General features: G+C 37.1%; 1 protein-coding gene across 7 annotated transcripts in view; it reads right to left on the reverse strand.

Moving 5' to 3' along the window:
• Nucleotides 1–2,807: 2,807 nt before the first annotated feature.
• The window catches only part of PTBP3 (polypyrimidine tract binding protein 3), a 126,322-nt gene continuing 110,991 nt past the window's right edge, over nucleotides 2,808–18,138 (reverse strand). For 6 of the 7 annotated variants that reach the window (XM_042913641.1, XM_042913640.1, XM_042913639.1 and 3 more), the window contains 2 exons: nucleotides 15,168–15,245; nucleotides 9,830–15,025 (listed from right to left, as the gene is read on the reverse strand). In XM_042913641.1, coding sequence (XP_042769575.1) covers nucleotides 14,893–15,025; nucleotides 15,168–15,245 — 211 coding nt within the window. In that variant the 3' untranslated portion in view covers nucleotides 9,830–14,892. Of the gene's footprint in view, nucleotides 3,153–9,829; nucleotides 15,026–15,167; nucleotides 15,246–18,138 lie in introns of those variants that run through there. The other variant, XR_006196010.1, reaches the window with a different exon arrangement.

Below are 18,138 nucleotides of genomic sequence, written 5' to 3' on the forward strand. Positions count from 1 at the left end.
TGAAAAATCAAACTATTTACCTACACAGGAGACTCTTGGAAAAATAAAAGTCACCCTAATGAAGACAGAAGAATAGCAAAGTCAGGCTAATGAAAACAAAGGATTCTCCCTAAACTGATTTAGCAGGATTCTGGCAAAAATTGGGCTCATGAGGACAGGCCCAAGGATGAGGTCTATTTGAGAATAAGAGTTTAAAAGAGCCTGACTAGGGGTGCCTGGGTGGCTTAGTCTGACTCCTGATTGTGGCTTAGGTCACAATCTCTTGGTTCCTGAGCTCTGTGTCCAGCTCCACACTGACAGCATAGATCCTGCTTGGGATCCTCTCTCTGCTGCTGTCCCGTGCACACCTTCTCTCTCTCTCAAAATAAGTAAACATTAAAAAAAAAAAAAAAAAAAAAAGAGCCTGACTCAAGTTTTGTCAAAGGGGGAGTCTGTGTCAACGGGGAGCAGCCTAAGGTCCTCTTGGCTTGCCTTTCCTGGCATGGAACCATTGTGTCACAAGCCAGGGAAAAAGTGACAGGGACCCAGTATTCTCAACATGCCACACCTGAGGAAGAGCCTCCGTTCCACAAAGAGGGGCTGAGTAGAAGAAGGTCCCTACTTCTTGACCACACTTGGACTTAGTGTCAGCGATAGGTGGCTGTGAGAAGGATGAGAAAAGGTATTGTTCTGCTACTGGGGATGTTCTGGGTCTCAGCAGTGTGGGACCTGGGGACAGGTTGCCATCTTGGTTCAAATACCACAGACTCTCACCTTTCTTATGTTTTCTTACCTAGCTGTTCTTCAATAAATGTTTCCTTATGTGCTGTTTGCCTTTAGGAACATTTCTGGAGTCCCCCTGTCCCCCCCCCCCTTTTTTTTTTGTAGCTTCACTTTTACTGGGGAGCAGGTCAGTGGAGCACCTTATGACATCATGCCAGAAGTCAGTCCTCAGAAGTATTTAAGATCCATGGCTGGCAAAGTTGTTCAAGGAGACTCAGGATGAAGGACAACATGTATTAGATTCTAAGTGGTGATTTTATGTATGCAGGAAAGGATCTAAAGCTTTGAATTAGTACACAATGGACGATTATGTGACTAACAATCCTGTAATGTTAGAGGTTAACTTATAGAATGTCATTAAGGTGTGATTTGAGAAAGCATATATATCCAGTAGAGGGGTGCCTGGGTGGCTCAGTGGATTAATCATCTGACTTTTGATTTCAGCTCAGGTCACGATCTCATATTGATGAGATCGAGCCCCATGTCAGGGTCTGTGCTAACAGCACGGATCCTGCTTGGGATTCTCTGCGAGAAGTGAAAGGTTTCACTTTCAGAAATAAAACAAAAAGCTGTGCTGTCTAGTTAATAGGTTTACAACCTATTGGAAATATGTACGAACCTCTCCCAACAATGGAGTCCCAAATCCTTAGACACTTCACTTCCTGGTTCTTCATGTGGGCCCTGCAATGAGCATGTGCCAAAGAACTGAAGTTTCTGCATCATGTGAGGGGATGTACATTTGTTCCAATCAGACTACTTTTTGCCTTACATGGGCATAGGCAACTTACGGCTAATGGTGTAGCCTCTGTAGTCCTCAGCCAATGAGGAATCAGGGGAGGGACCTGCACACTAGGAGACTAACCTACCAGAGTGTGCCTATCCATCAGACATGGCTCTTGCAAGAATGTTGATTAAAGCCTGGCTTCACTGTGCTGAGTCTCCATGTCCCTCCTTTGATTGGGTCAGTGGGCTTATTTCTCACATTCACTCTCTCCCCCTCTCTCTCTGCCCTCCCCAGCTTGCTCATACTCTCTGGCAAATACATAAACTTAAAAAAACACATCTATGTCCAGTAGAGAAGAGAACCCCAAGTGTTGTGGTTTAATTGCTTGAAGATTAGCTGGTTTTATATCTAAATTAGAAATTTCATTTTAGAATTTCTTTTCCCACTGATTACATGAAACGTAGTTCTTTTCTACACAGCTTGTCATCCTGCCAGCTCCTTCATTGAGTTAAATAAAACTTTAACTCGTGTCTATTTTTGTATGAGAATTATGTTTTTAACAATTAAAAAATTTTACTTTCAAACCTCTGTAGTCTCAATTCTGAATTTTTTTCCTACACAGATAGCACAGACCACAGATAGTAAGATTAAGGAAAAGACAGTTTTTCTGAAACTCTGGCTCCTAAGGTCCTGAAGATTCTCTTAGCAGGGTCATGCACTCCTAGGGGAAAATGTGTTATGGACTAATTTGTGCCCCCACCCTCACCCACCCACCAAATTCATGTTAAAGTCCTCCAGTACCTCAGAGTGTAACTATATTTGGAGATAGGGCCTTTAAAGCTGTAATTAAAGTAAAATGAGGTCAGATGGGTGGGCCCTAATCCAATATGACTGGTGTGCTTATACAGAAAGACATACACACACACATACACACACACACACACACGACTGTGAGGACACAGAAGGCAGCCATGTACAAGTCAAGCGGAAAAGAAACCAACTATCTAATACATTACGCAGGGGAATGTTTTGGGTTCCTTGGGACTGACCAGATGCAGGAAACCTTTGCTTCTGGGGGACATCATCGAAGAAATTATGGCTACCCCAAAAATGTATAGGTTAGAAGCAACAGTCTCAGTAAGGGTAGGGATCTGCAAATACTGCAAATACAAATACCGTAAAAGATAATTGTGCTGTTGGGAGTTTGTCACAAAATTCCCGAAGCCCCCTGATGTGGAGAGTAGGTATTTTTGTGGGTTGAGGCAGGCCCCCCCCCCCACTTCCTTCTGTATTTATTCAGCTTTCTGTGTATTTCATTAATCAGCTGGCCGCTTGGTTTAGACAAGATTGTTGGTCTATAATAGCCAGTTTGCAAAGTTACCAGAAAACACCAGGGTTCTATCTATAATGGTCTTAGTATTTTTAGTTCAGGAATGGAGGATGGGCACTGCCAAGGTAAAGAATTTAGGGCTGGTTCCACCATAAACTCCTACCACTGCAAGGCAATGGCAACTCTTTATTTATTAAACAGATAATCTACCATATGCTGGTCTCTGCATGGGTGCTTTAAGGAAAAACTGCTACTTACTGAACAGGGGTTATCATTAGAATCCTGTAATCTCTTTAATCTTCATGCCTTTATTTGTGAGAATTCAGGGTAATTAATCTGAAAAAAATTAAAAGAAAAAATTTTTTAATGTTTATTTATTTTTGAGAGAGAGAGAGAGAGAGAGAGAGAGAGACAGACAGACAGACACAGAGTGTGAGCCGGGGAGGAACAGAGAGAGAGAGGGTGACACAGAATCCAAAGCAGGCTCCAGGCTCTGAGAGCTGGCAGCACAGAGCCTGATAACAGGGCTCAAACTCACAAACTATGAGATCATGACCTAAGCTGAAGTCGGATGCTTAACCAACTGAGCCACCCAGGCACCCTAAAAAAAATTTTTTTTAATGTTTATCTATTTTTGAGACAGAGAGACAGGGTGTGAGAGGGGAAGGGGCAGAGAGGGAGACACAGAATCCGAAGCAGTCTCCAGGCTCTAAGCTGTCAGCACAGAGCCTGATGCGGGACTCAAACTCAACCCATCAGATCATGACCTGAGCCAACTGAGCCACCCAGGTGCCCCCACAGTAATTAATCTAAAAGTGAGCTAACTTGTCATACATCAGGCACACAAGCAAACAATTTTGTAGCTTGAAGATCTGTTTTGTGTGTGTGTGTGTGTGTGTGTGTTTAAAGAAAAAAACCTTGGAAGCCATGTTTTGAATATACAGATCTTATGCTTGTTTTGGAAAATCTGAAACTGATAGCCACTGTTCTTGGACCCTATTGAGAGAGGTTTAAAAACACTAGATATCAATAAATCAGGTAGATTCTTCATATATATATATATATATATATGTGTGTGTGTGTGTGTGTGTGTGTGTGTGTGTATATGTATGTATATATATATACACATACACACACACACACACACACACACACACACACACACACATATATATATATATATACATATATATATATATATATATATATATATATATATATATATTTACTTGTTTAACCAGTATTTCTTAAGTACACAGGGTAGTGCAGTTGGTTCTGGACATACAATGCTGGCTTTTAAAACAGCACCATGACTTTGTCTTCATGGAGTTTATGGTCTAGTACAAAAAACGGCTATTAACCAAATGATCATGCAAAGACAATAATAACCAACTACAGTATGCACTCTGAAGTCACCTACTGCTGCCAGGAAGTTGTTACAGATAACCAAGTCAGGTTTCATCAGCCTAATATTCTATTGCCAAAAAGGGGCCTTGCTGTGACCTGAAAGTGGATGTAAACTAGCTTTCTGTCAACACAGAGAACATTGCCTTGGAAGTCACACAAGCCACATTTTTCATAGTATCTGAGAACCAACCAACCTGTTCCAAGCACATAGCTGAGCTGATACTGAAATCTGAAGAAAAACTTTCCTGTTACCCAAAGGAGGAAGAGGCAGAGAAGAAAAAGCAGGTAGATTCTTTAGAACTAGTTTGTAAGCCAGCATCAAAGCTACAACAAAAGACACACCAGGCCTTTGCACCATTACTATATTCCTTGATGGCATGGCTAGAGTAACTTTTCAACTTGAAGCTTCCCAGAAAATATATGTGTCTATGAAATTGGTCTACGTAAAACTACAACAGTAAGAGGTATGGGGGGTGAGAGAATCATTGGGACATCCTAAACTTTCTTTATTATTATTTTTTTTAATTTTAGAGAGCAAGCATGAGCAGGGGAGAGGGGCAGAGGGAGAGAGAATCTTAAGCTCCATGTTCAGAACAGAGCCCAAAATGGGGCTAAATCTTGTGACCCAGGGATCATGACCTGAGAGGAAATCAAGAGTTGGACACTCAACTGACTGAACCACCCAGGTGCACCCCCCGCACCTTTTTAAAAAAAAGTAAGTTTTTATTCCTACTCAAATCATTTTATCTCTCTCATATTTTCTCATATTTATTGCTTTTGTCACAAAGAATAGATATGCAGTAGAAATCCTTAGGATAAACTAGGAAATTGGAGTATACAGCTATGATTAATATATCAAAAATCTTTTCCAGAAGAAACACAAAATAAAATCAAAGGTAGTATAAAAATAATAAAGCATTAACAAGCTAAAAAACAAATTTATTTGGGAGATCAAAACAACGAAAAGCAAGTTCTTTAAAAATACTTCTGGCAAGATGGCTGAAGAAACAGAAAGGCACAACTGAAAAAAAAAGATATTAAAAAATGACTAAAATTACGAATTAGGTAGACTTTAAAAAATACTATAAAATAAACAAGGGCACTTAAATGGCTCAGTTGGTCTGACCCTTGATTTCAGCTCAGGTCATGATCTCATGGTTTCTGAGATCGAACCCCACAATGGGCTCTGTGCAGACAGTGTGGAGCCTGCTTGGGATTCTCTCTCCCTCTCTTTCTGCCCCTCCCCCCACCCCCTCTCACAATAAACAATTAAAAAATACTATAAACTTTTTTACCAGTTTGAAAACTATTATATAAAGTGGTTTAAATTATTAATAATCTTCCAAGTGGAAGGAGAGAGTGTGCATGGGTATAGAAAACACTGAATGTGAATTGTACAAGTTAGGTGACAGAAACATGAAGTTTCTTATACTAAGCTTTCTACTTTCACAAATGTTTGAAATTTTTCACAAAAGCACAGGCTTAAAAAAAAACACCAAGGCAAATAAAGTTTTGGAGGATGACAGAAAACAAAACAATCATTTTGAAAACAGGCAAGTAAAGGCCAAGAATCAAGTGTTTACCTTGTCTGTTGACATGGGAAATTTCTCTTATTATATAAAAGTAATCACAATCATAAATGCAAAAGGCAGGACAGAACTTTGCCATTTTGTTATCCTTACAAATTAATGAATTTATAGGATAGTCAACAATGGCTAGTACCATTTTGACACATTTAAATGCCCAATGCTATCTATGAAGTATTCTTCTCTCTCCCCACCCCCAAAAAAGGAGGGAGGTCAGGAGGAAGGTGAGGAAAGCAGTAGCTTCCAATTTACAGAAAATCTGAAGTGGGGAGACATTAAAGAAGTAAAATCATGGGACATACATGCTCAGTGAAATCCAGACTGAATTTTTACATAGTAAATAGCTCAATTTCTTCAACAATTAAGTTGCAAGGGAACAACATCAAAATGATGGAAAGGAAAGCTATAGACTGTATTGAAAGACTTTATCAGCAACTACAACATACGTACTTACACATACTTAAGTGTTTACAGATGACATCATATGATGACTGGGACTTGCTTCAAAATCATCCAAGGAATGAGAGGAATAGATGAAACCAAATCAGTCACTGGTTGCAGTGGGTATTGGGTACATGGGGGTTCATCACACTGATTAGTATAAATTTGAGAATCTTAACGACAAGAAGTTTTGCTAAGCCTTTTGTATAAAGTCTCTTCCTTTAAGGATGCTAGTGAGCTAGGGGTCTTTCTGGCTTTTCTTGGTGGATATATGGGATTAGACATCAAATAGCCCATATGATCAGGCTTATAGTTGCAAAACAAAACTATTAATGAGAACTTTTCTGAATGAGTTGGGTGTAAAATTGTTCAAAAATGTAAAATTTACTTGAAAACAGTTTGTGCTTTTTGTTTTGTTGAAGGTACTATTTTTCCTATAGGTATGCCATGGTTAGAGAAATGCTGTACATGTGCAGGAGGGTTACATTGTGAAACCCAGTTCATGGTATCTTGAGTACTTGACAACAGGTCTTACTTACTAGGATCGAATAATCAGCTAGGTTAAGCACCAAGAATGGTTTATAGCTCCTTGCTGAATTACATTTTTCAAAATCCTTTAAAAAAATTTTTTAATGTTTATTTTTGAGAGAGAGAGAGACAGAGCATGAGTGGAGGAGGGGCAGAGAGAGAGGGAGACACAGAATCTGAAGCAGGCTCCAGGCTCTGAGCTGTCAGCAGAGCCCGACACGAGTCTCCAACTCATGAGCTGTGAGATCATGACCTGAGCTGAAGTCGGATTTTTAACTGACTGAGCCACCCAGGCGCCTCTCAAAATCCTTTTAATTGAAGTATAACACACAGATAAATGTACAAATCTAAAGTGTCCAAGCTCAATGAATCACCAGAAAGTAAACACTCCTGGATAACTGGTGCAAAGGTTAAGAAATCAAACATTAACCACACACCAGAACCTCTCATGCCCTCAATTATCACCTTTCCAAAGGTAACCACTATCTTGTTTTTGATGTAAATGGAATTACACATTATCTACTCTTTTGTGTACGGCTTTATTTGTTCAACATCACATCTGTGAGATTCTTCATGTAGCTTTTATGCAGTTTTATTATATATTTTGCGTAACTATAAAGTATTCCATTTTATAGATCATTATGAAATCTCTTTATCTCTAATAATGCCTGATGCCTTAAAGTTTACTTTAATTAATACAACTAATACCAGCTTTCATTTGGTTAAATGGCCCTGCATGGAACATCAGAATTATTAATTTTTCCTGGTGAACTATACTTTCTTTGTACCAGCAGAGTTGAAAGTTCTACATTCAAACCCGATGGCTTGTAAGTGTAGTATTTCCAACAAAATTATTAGAATTTTATCAGTTCAGTATATTTTGCTAGAAACACACAGTGATGAATTCCCACTAAAAGCTGAAATAGGAGAACAGAAAAAAAAAAATTGTTGATGTAGGAACAATCACTCAGGTTGCAAAGAGTGGAGTTTAACACTTTGAACTATTCCTAAATTCAATTTTCAGTCCTAGTTCAATCAACAAATGTTGGTCATTAAAAATCTGACATAGCTTTGATGGTGTCCTCTGATTTCTTCAACTGTCCTTCTAGTATTGGTATATCTTAGAAATGGTCACTGCTCTGAAATGGCTCATTTCTAAAAGTGAAGAGGGGCTCAGTCGGTTAAGTGTCCAACTCTTGGTTTCGACTCAGGTCATGATCTCACGGCTAGGTTTGAGCCTAGCCTTGGGCTCTGCGCTGACAGTGTGGAGCCTGCTTGGGATTCTCTCTCACTGCCCCTTCCCTGCTTATGCTCTTTCTCCCTCTTTTAAAATAAGTAAAAAAAAAAAAAAAAAAACAACCTTAAAAAAATCTTTTAAAAAAGTGAAAACTAGATAATTATTGCAGTGTATATGTTCCTACATATTAATAATTAGCTATAGGATAGTTTTAGCCACGTGTATTCAGACTAGAATTGCCTAGAGAGGCCTTAGGATCCATTCTGGGGGCTTGCTATTGAAGGCAAGAGTTTAAGACTATTTGGTTTATGGATTTAGGCTGACATTCCACATTTACACAAGAGAGGAAAGACCATGTCAAGGCATGGGGAGAGGATGGCCATCTATAAGCCAAGGAAAGAGGTCTCAGGAGAAATCAACCCTGCTGACACCTTGATCTGAAACTTCAGTCTCCAGAATTAAGAAAATTAATTTTTGTTTAAGTCACCTAGTCTGTGGTACTTTGTCATGTCAGCCCTAGCAAAGTAATACAAACAGCAACTGTTTGTAAGAGTTCTCAAACTTGCAACTTGTAATTACATTTTCAGCTTAAACTTTTCAAAAGGAGGTAAGCATTTTTTTTACTCTTCAGCAGAAACACCCCCACCACTATGCAATGCTTTCAAATTGGTCTTAGTAGTTTCCAGAACAGCATATAAGTACCTCAATCCTGCATACAGACATTCAAGATCACAATCCTAACAGTTGGCAGGACAGAACCCCTAGAGGCAACACTGAGTACTGAGTAATGCCAAAGAGTCCTGGGTTCTAGTCCAGATTCTGCAATTAACTGTCACGTGGCCTTGGGCCGGTCACTTCCTTCTCTGCACTGCTGATCTTTAAAAAGTGTAAACTGAACTAGGTGGTCTCTTAGATCCATTTATTTCCAAACTACATGACTCAGGGATGGTTGTAAGCCCTCTACTGTGTAAATGAGCATTTCACAGAAAAGCAAGTTTAAAACCTCATTTGGCCATAGTGTTATTTTATCTTTTGTTGATAAAAATGTCTGTAATGCTGGAAAAAAAAAAAGTAATTACACTTACGGATACAAGAGATTTTACAGGCTAGCCAGCAAAGATCAATAGTGGTTACCTAATTTCCTATCCCATTAAAAATAAATTCCCACTTCCAAAAGATCCTTAGTAAAAGATTAAAGAAAACTCCTACAATCCAATAGGTTTTTAAAGAACACAGAAATAATACTTTTGTCTAAGTAAAAGCAATATATAAGCAGCTGTAGCTGTGTTACCTTTTAACTAAAAGCAACACAAATTTGGTCTGGAATGACACCTCACGTTTCAAGTATGTATACTAATCCCACAGGAAGCCAAAAACCGAACTGGAAAAAGTGTTCCAACTCTTGTTTGGCAATCGCATTTATATGAAGAGTTGTGCGTGTTAGACACTTACACAGAAAGGTGGAGAAAGGGAGAGAGGAGAGAGAAAGAGAACTCATGCAAGTGTGCCAATATGCTTGCGCTACAGGGAGAGGGCCATAGAAGTTGTTGCATTGTAGGACTATTAGAAAAGCACTATACCCCTCATAATTAAAAATCATTCCTTAATTAATTAAAAGAGAGGTGGTTAGCAGACTTAGGGTTTCATCAGTTTTTAAAGTTGTATGAATATGTGCTTGCTATGATCCCTAACTATGACAAGTTTAGATGGATGGCTATGAAAAAGAAAAGAAAATATGACATCATTAGAATTACAAGTAAGACAAGAAGAAACCCAAAGTACAGACACAAGAACACAGAAAAATTTTAAGAGAGTACAGATGTCATGACATTTATTAAAAGGCATGCTACAATGCTATACTTGTTAGGAAAAGAGATTAGAGATACCAAGTAATTGTCAGCAAATATACAAACTGAACGAAAATGGAATATACTGTAGTGTACAGAAGCTTGAATTAACCATGCACTACGCATTTAGAAAATATGTTTTTTAATATTTTATCTTCTCTTTGCATTTATAACATAATTCACTTAATCACAGAATCCTCTTCTTCCAACGCCACAAACTGTGTTACAAATGAAAGCTGGTACTGCTGCTTATCAAAATATACAAGACAATTGATGTTTTATATAAAACCACTTTATATGTTAACTTGTTCCCAAAAACCTTTTTTTTTTTTTCTTTTTTGGCCTGGTTAAAAAAAATGTTGTTACAAATATTTACAGCATCTTCTTCTGTTAGATGAACATTCTTATAAACTGAAAAAGGGAATTTTATGAACAGACCACATAAAACACAAGACAATGTCAGAGGCTCCTAGCTGTGCTATTTTTTTTTTTCTTAAATACAGTACTGAAAATGCCCATCAAACCCTTGTCATCCTAATCCATTCTGTTCACATTTATACTCCCATTTTCTCTAAGTAGTCTATTCACCAATAGGAAGTAGAAAGTAAAGGCCGCTTTGCACTGGGTCTTCTTGCAGAAAGGAGCTTGGGAAAAAATGCTTAATGAGAGGAGTTAAAACCAGAACAGTTAAGTCTTTGGTCAGAGCAATGAGGTGACATTTTGATGCAAAACTTTGCTTGGTCAGCAATCTATAATTAGTACTTTCTGGATATGGGATGAATTTTTAAAAGATCTGGGTAACAATGGTAAGGGGGGAAAAGGCCAGAGCATGTTTTGTTTTTTAAATGACATCAAAAATATCTATTTAAATATTTGTTAATACAACTACTACATAGATTCAAAAACTGAAAATAACAACAACAAAAACAAAATCTGTTTACAGTGCTGACTTAAGCTTGCTATAAGCAGCTTTCGATCATGACTATTATCACCAAGGTCACTGGACCAGACAAATATCCCTGTTTTCTGGAACATATGCCTCAGGTTACAAAAACAAAAATGACGACCACAGAGATTTAGAGCGGCTCATTCTTGGACCTGCACAATGCTATATAATGAATATCATGTGATAAAGGCAGAAGTGTAACTGAAACCTCATTTCTACAGTTACAATTCTTTGCTTGTATGAATAGTCTGTGAGATAACATTCTTTTAAAACTTTATAGTACATATTTCCTGAAAACCAGAATACTGATAACTACCTTAGTCTCAAATAGGAAGAAAAGGTCAATTAAGACTACTGAAGAAGGCACATAAACTTTGGTCCTGTTTTGTTTTCTTCCCTCTATAAAACCCCCCACTAATATTTTAGTAATTTTCTACTCTTTAAACCATTCATAACTGTTAGAATTTGCTGTGAAAAAAGACTGCAAATAGTCTTGTAGATAACAACACAGCTCTTTTGAAGGACAGCTGAGTTCTATTTTCTTTAAAGGAAAACTTCTGTGCAATCTAAATTGTATTTTTTTAGCACAATAATAGAATATTTTAAGTCTGGCAGTTTTATTCTTGTTAACGACTGATCAAGACGAAAGGCTAAGAAAAATGCTTTTACGCATAGTCATGCTGTCTTTTTGGTTTAAAAATAGCAGTACACATTAGGTTTTCTAAGAGATAGATTGATAGTTTGGCAAACTTAGGGTTTTTAAGTGACTCAAGGGGGGGAAAAACACATACTTTTGAGCTTGTCACCTTCTGCCCAAAAATATTTAGTGGGACCAAAAATTACATGATAATATATTCATTATATAAATTCCACTGCCTAATGACATTTATGAGAGTTATCTCTTTATCATCTGAAGCAGAACCAATGATCACCATCCTAGGTGGAGCCAAATAAGACATTGCTCCCTTAAGGAATTAGGCAGGCAGAAATTATGTCTCTAAAAATTGTGAGATCTGCAACTTTTAATTACAGAATAAGAAACATTACGAAAAATAACATCATAATATTTACTTTTAAAGACTATATGGCATTCTATCGGAGTTACTGGGGAATTCTGATATTCTTCAGTAAGTTATTGATTAAGATATTAAGATACTGGGTCATTTTTCTATTTGTATCTCACATAAAACACATTTTACTGCTATGCAAGTTATTTAAATCTCAAACTTTTTGGCATACATTGCTATTGCTGAACGTGTACTGCTATTTTTTGAAGACCTGAATATATATACTTTGTGTACAAGTCAAGACACCTCCAAAAGTGATTAAGACAATAGTCCTTAAAATAAAGTAAATAAACTTAAAAATAGGATACTATGACAGCTCAACAGTGAAAATAAACATTGCTTAGAAGATACTGAATAAATGTATGCCAAAACAAAAGTATGAAGATCTAGTTTTTCCACCACCCTGATATCTTTAAATCTCTCTACAGAAACTATGCCAACAAATACTGTAGACCTCTATAATTCAAATAGTAAATAACTCAATATGGGCAATATCCATGCACTACAGCTAATTTCAGACACAAATTGAAGATTTCAAACATACTGTTTTAGACAAGAATATCTCACTTTTCCAAATCTTAATTTGATTTTGTCAATAAATTAAAATGTATGTAATGTGTATATGTATGTACATTAGAAGAGTGCATGTATATGTATACATACCTACACACACACACACACACACACACACACACACACACACACACACATCCCTGAAAAAGATTCAAATGTTCTCTCTCAGATTTAAAGGCCATTCCCTACTTCAAAATTAACATTCAACACTATTACTATCTCCTTTCTGCTACACTGACACTAAATGTTATGAGAATCATGAATTAAAATTACACAGTAATTCCTAACTCAAAGCAAACAAAATAATCCAATAAATGTGACACTGGAAATTATAACAGTGCCTGTATGGAAGGAAAAAAGAAGCAAATTTGGGGAGATTTCTCAAAAAAAAAAAGTTGTTTTTTTTCCTCTCCCCTCTCACCAGAGGGGTAAAAATGTGTAAACACACATTTTGTAAAGTGAAACAAATAAAAACTATATAGCTAATTATTACTATCTATTCAGCCAATGCTAAAATGGATTCATTTGAAATGAATCTCAATTCAGTGGCCTCCTTCCTAGTCTATCACATACCTGCTCCTCAGTGTGAAGTGAATTGTTTTTTATAACCTATAGTATCTTTGGTAGTCTCCAATTTTCTGTAAAATTTCTTTTGTAAAAATCTTCCAACATTCGAATTAATGGCTGCAATATAGTAAAGAAGTTGAGATATTCTTTTTAAAGGTGAGATGAGCTACTCTGAGAATCTGAAAAGTGTAAAAGGGATGGACAAAAATGACCCCTATGACAAATTCTGCTTTAAAAAAATCTAATCAAGCATTGAAAAAATAATGAACAAATGCAAAGTTTCTTATTAAAAAGAAATAATTTTACATTATAGAATCACTGAAGTAACATCAAAATGCATTCTTACACTCAACCAAAAAGAGAAAGGGACAGAGTATGAGAAAGGACCCACCTTCTCATACCCCATATAATGTGGACACTTAGTAATAAAGTTACATTAACAAAGAAAAGCATCGCACTGTACTGAGAAAAACCAAGTAATCCTGAGACAAATTCTAATGGGTGATAAAGGTTAGACAAGATTCAGAAACTGAAATTATATTTTATAGTCCCAAACTGGTATGCTATAACTGGCAATGACCACTATTGGTCACAAAGTGAAGAGGCCTACAGGTGTGCAACTGAGTTATTCCCCAAACCATTCACCCTTCCCCACCCCATCTCTGCACCAAAGCACCAAAAATTTGAATAAAAACGATTACTTATTGAAAACCACTTAAAATTGCAATGAAAAAACTTTAAAATCCTTACCAAAACAGGGAAAGAAAAAACAAAATGCTCACCAAGCCCACAATATAGCTTTCAAGATACTTAGATAAAATTCTAACCTATTGTATCATAAGCACATAATAAGGCACATAATAAGAAATTAAGTAAATACACAGTAATTCTGAATAAGTATTAGAGATTATAGTGGTACAAAAAACCCTTGAGATTAATTTTTTTCTAAAAGAAGACCTTACCAAAAATAACTTTTAAAAAATCTGTCAAACCATATGATAGACCTGAATATTTTCCTTGTAAACTTTTTTTTCTGAAAACAATTATAAAAAAGTAGTTTATAAGTAGGATTATTTTTCTTTTTAAATTTTCGAAGATCATATTACTCGGCAAATAGTATCATTTTGAAAATTAAACCATGATTTTTCCTCATAAAATTACTATTTCTTTTGACACCTTAACAGATCTTGGATTCCACTTAATTTCCTTTGGGGACAACTGAGACACTTCATTTCTCCAAATAGTCTTAAAAAATTAAAGATATGTATTCTTTAAAGGAGTGTCTTACAGTGAAAAAAAGAAACAATTGAAAGAAAATGTGCAAGTTTATAAATTTTCTTCCAATACAACCCAATTTGTTTATGTATAATACCTATCAATATATGCCTAACAACCGATATAATTTAGAAGTGAACATAATTTCCTATAGGGGTCGAACTTCTGAATCATAAAGTTAAAAACTTTGTTGTAATTTTAAAAGCCTGTATGTTTAAATTTTTCCAAAGTACAAAGGAGTTTAGAAATGTTGTATAAGGCTGATCTGGACCCGAACTAAAAGAAAGACTGTCCTCTTGAAATCCAATTTAATACAGGGAATTAAATTATTAAAAAAATTCTTTTCCTGATTTTTTTTTTTTTCCTGAAGGTTATTTTCATAGACACTAAGGTACAAAGGAAAAAACGAACCTTTGATCACATACTGGCAAGGGGGAAAAATGGAAAAAAAGAACGTCCCTTAATTTTCTGAATATACTTGGATATCAAACTCAGAGTTATTTTTGTGAAAGAGGCAGAATTGGTCTTGAGTTGCTTCAGTCTATGTCTGAAGGTTTTACTGAAATTATGGTCCAGTCTTAGGAGAAAAATTCACAGAAAAATCAGATTGTAGATTTTGAGAAGGAAACTCTGAGGTGATGATTTTCTCCAAGGTCATGGTTATGAAGTTCAATGAGGGCCTGGATTGCTTCTTCCACAGATCCCAACTGAATGAGTGCCATTTTGCGATCTTTCCTGAAAATAATGGAAGAAATATAAAAAGTATGTAGAATTAATTTTACCCACAAATCTCCCCAACCTTAGAAGACTTCATTGAACTACCTTTAAAATTTGCACACCACTTAAAATAATGTATTTCTTGAAAGCATGGACTTACTGAAAGAATTTAAAAGCCTTCACTGAACACCCAGCTTCTGTGAAAAGGTTCTTCAGATCATCCACTGTAACAGAAGGGCTGTGAAAACATCACAGAGAGTGTCAACTATCTTAGCCCCAGTTCTCAAATGAACCAAAGATTAATTTTCAATTGTCAAATCTTCAGAGTATCTCACATTTCTAAGACAATAAAGCCCTGAAAGGGCTTTTGGAACTGCCCTGAAAGATGTTCAAAGTTGACACATACATGTTCTAAAACAATGTAATTTGGTCTAAAATCTTTTGCATAAAATACGGGCAGGTATTGGGGCACCTGGGTGGTTCAGTCAGTTAAGCATCCGACTTCAGCTCAGGTCATGATATCATGGTTCATGGGCTCAAGCCCTGCGTCAGACTCTGTGCTGACAGCTCAGAGCCTGAAGCCTGCTTCAGACTCTGTCTCCTTCTCTCTCTGCCTCTCCCCTGCTTGTGCTCTCTCTCTCAAAAATAAATAAACGTTAAAAAAATTTTTAAAAACACGGGCAGGTATTTAAAGAACAAGAAAATCTATCTGTATTTCTTTTAAAGCGATAATTACCCATACCACTGGCTTCAGTAATTAATGTTAATGGTATTTCCAAAACTACTTCTAGTGTTTCCAAAATTACTTCCCAGTTCTGACTTGTTGGCTCTTGACCAGATGTCCACATTTTTAATGGCTTTTAGGATAATTCTGAATACATGTATGTGGGAGTCAGGCTCTAAGATGCTTCCCCCTCCCCTCACTACTATTGCCTCCTAGTATTCAAGGCCTTTAGATACTCCTCTTCCATAAGGAAGAGATGTCCTCTGTAACCTTTAGGGTACCATAGAAACGCTATGTTTGACTTCTTCTTCTTTTTTTTAACGTTTATTCATTTTTGAGAGGCAGAGACAGAGCATGAGTGGAGGAGGGCCAGACAGAGAGGGAGACACAGTATCCAAAGCAGGTTCCAGGCTCTGAGCTGTCAGCACAGAGCCTGACGCTGGACTTGAACTCACCGACTGCGAGATCATGACCTGAGCTGAAGTTGGACATTTAACCAACAGAGCCACCCAGGGGTCCTGACGTGTTAGACTTCTAAGGCTAAGAGACATTGCAATTCCCACCCTGCCCTCCCTTGAATCATCAGCTCTGGAAGAAACCAGCTACTCTTTCAGAGGGATGCTCAAACACCCATATGGAGAAGTCCTTTGTGGCAAGGAACTGAGGCTGCCTGTCAACAACTAGATTCATAAGTAAGTGAGCCACCTTGAAAGTGGATCCTGTAGCCCCAGTTAAACCTTCAAATTTTTGAGACACTCTAAGTTAAAACTAACCAGCTAAGCCACTCTGGATTCCTGAATCACAGTAACAGTATCAGCTAATAAACATTTTAGATAACTAATATAGTGGCCTATCACATAAGAGTCAACTGACTAAATTATTCCAACATAGCAGTTGTCCTATTCACTAATTTCTTATGAGATGATTTAACTGCCATACTGTCTTAAGAACACTGTATCTCATCTCATAACTGCCAGTAAGGATGGTGCAGGACAATGATTGGTTCTGCATGGAGACAGATCTGAGTTCACATTCTATTTCCCATTCATTTGGTGTATGACCTTGAGTAAGGTACTTAACCTGAGTTTCACTGATAAAATGAAACAAATGACTTTATTTCAAAGGTTTTTAGGTATGAATTCACAGAGAAAGAAAGAAACAATAGTGGTTACCAAGGACTGGAGAGTAGAGGGAAATGGGGAATTACTCTTAATGGGTACAGAGTTTCAATTTGGGATAATGACAAGAATCTGGAGATGGACAGAGGTGATGGTTGTACAATCTGAATGTACTTAATGTGAATGTACATCAAACTGCACATTCAAAAATGGTTAAAATGGGGGCACCTTAGTGGCTCAGTCAATTAAGCATCTGACTGGCTCAAGTCATGATCTCCTGGTCTGTGAGTTCAAACCCTGCATCAGGCTCCCTGCTGTCCGTGCAGAGCCTGCTATGGATTCTCTGTCCCCCTCTCTCTGTCCCTCCCCTGCTCTCGTGCACACTATCTCTCAAAAATGAATAAACATTTTTTAAAAGGTTATTATATGGAGATTAAATGAGGTAACAAATGTAAATTGCCAGCATGGTGCCCAGAACTTGGTAGATGGTTCAGAAAATATTAATGTCCTCTCCCTCTTCTGCCTACACATCCTATGTAGGCTGCAACCTGAGACCAGCCCCTAGATAATGTATTTAAGAAGGTAATAATGACAAGAGCCTGCCCCGGTATCCAAATATGTTGTCGCTCTGTCTCCATAATGATGAGCTGCTACATTTCTAGATCCACATAACCTAGAGATTTTTTAAGGGACTCCTCCAGTTTCTTAGCTGGCATGAGATTTGAGCCATCGTCCAATTCAGATTCAAGGTTCCTTCAGGGAGCCTACCCAGAGACTAGCTTACAGCCTGAGCACTCAACATTATTTTGGGTGATTACTTTCTATTCCTATTCATCCCCATTCTCATTCTCAATAATGTTCTAGAACTTTTTTACCCTTCTCCATTCCCTCAAGTCTTTAAATTTCTACACACATGGCCATACACAACGCCACTCTTTCCAAAGTTTATTCTCTTTTCATGTATTAGATTAAGTTATATACAACTGCCATCTTCATATGTGCTTAGAGTGCAGACCCTGCTTGGGATTCTCTCTCTCCCTTGCTCTCTGCTCCTTCCCCACTCAGCTGTCTCTGTCTCAAAAATAAATAAATAAACTTAAAAAAAAAAAAAAAAAGATGATGACTAAAGAACAAGTCTCCTACAACACTGGTTAAAATGGAGTAGTCACAATAAAGTAATTTTTAGCTTTTATAAACATTTAAAAAATTATTTATTTTATTTTTGAGAGAAAGACCGCAGGAGTGGAGAAGGGATGGAGAGAGGGACACAGAGGATCCAAGGAGCTGAA

The sequence above is a fragment of the Panthera leo genome, chromosome D4, assembly GCF_018350215.1.
Source record: "Panthera leo isolate Ple1 chromosome D4, P.leo_Ple1_pat1.1, whole genome shotgun sequence".
NCBI classification, from domain to species: Eukaryota; Metazoa; Chordata; class Mammalia; order Carnivora; family Felidae; genus Panthera; species Panthera leo.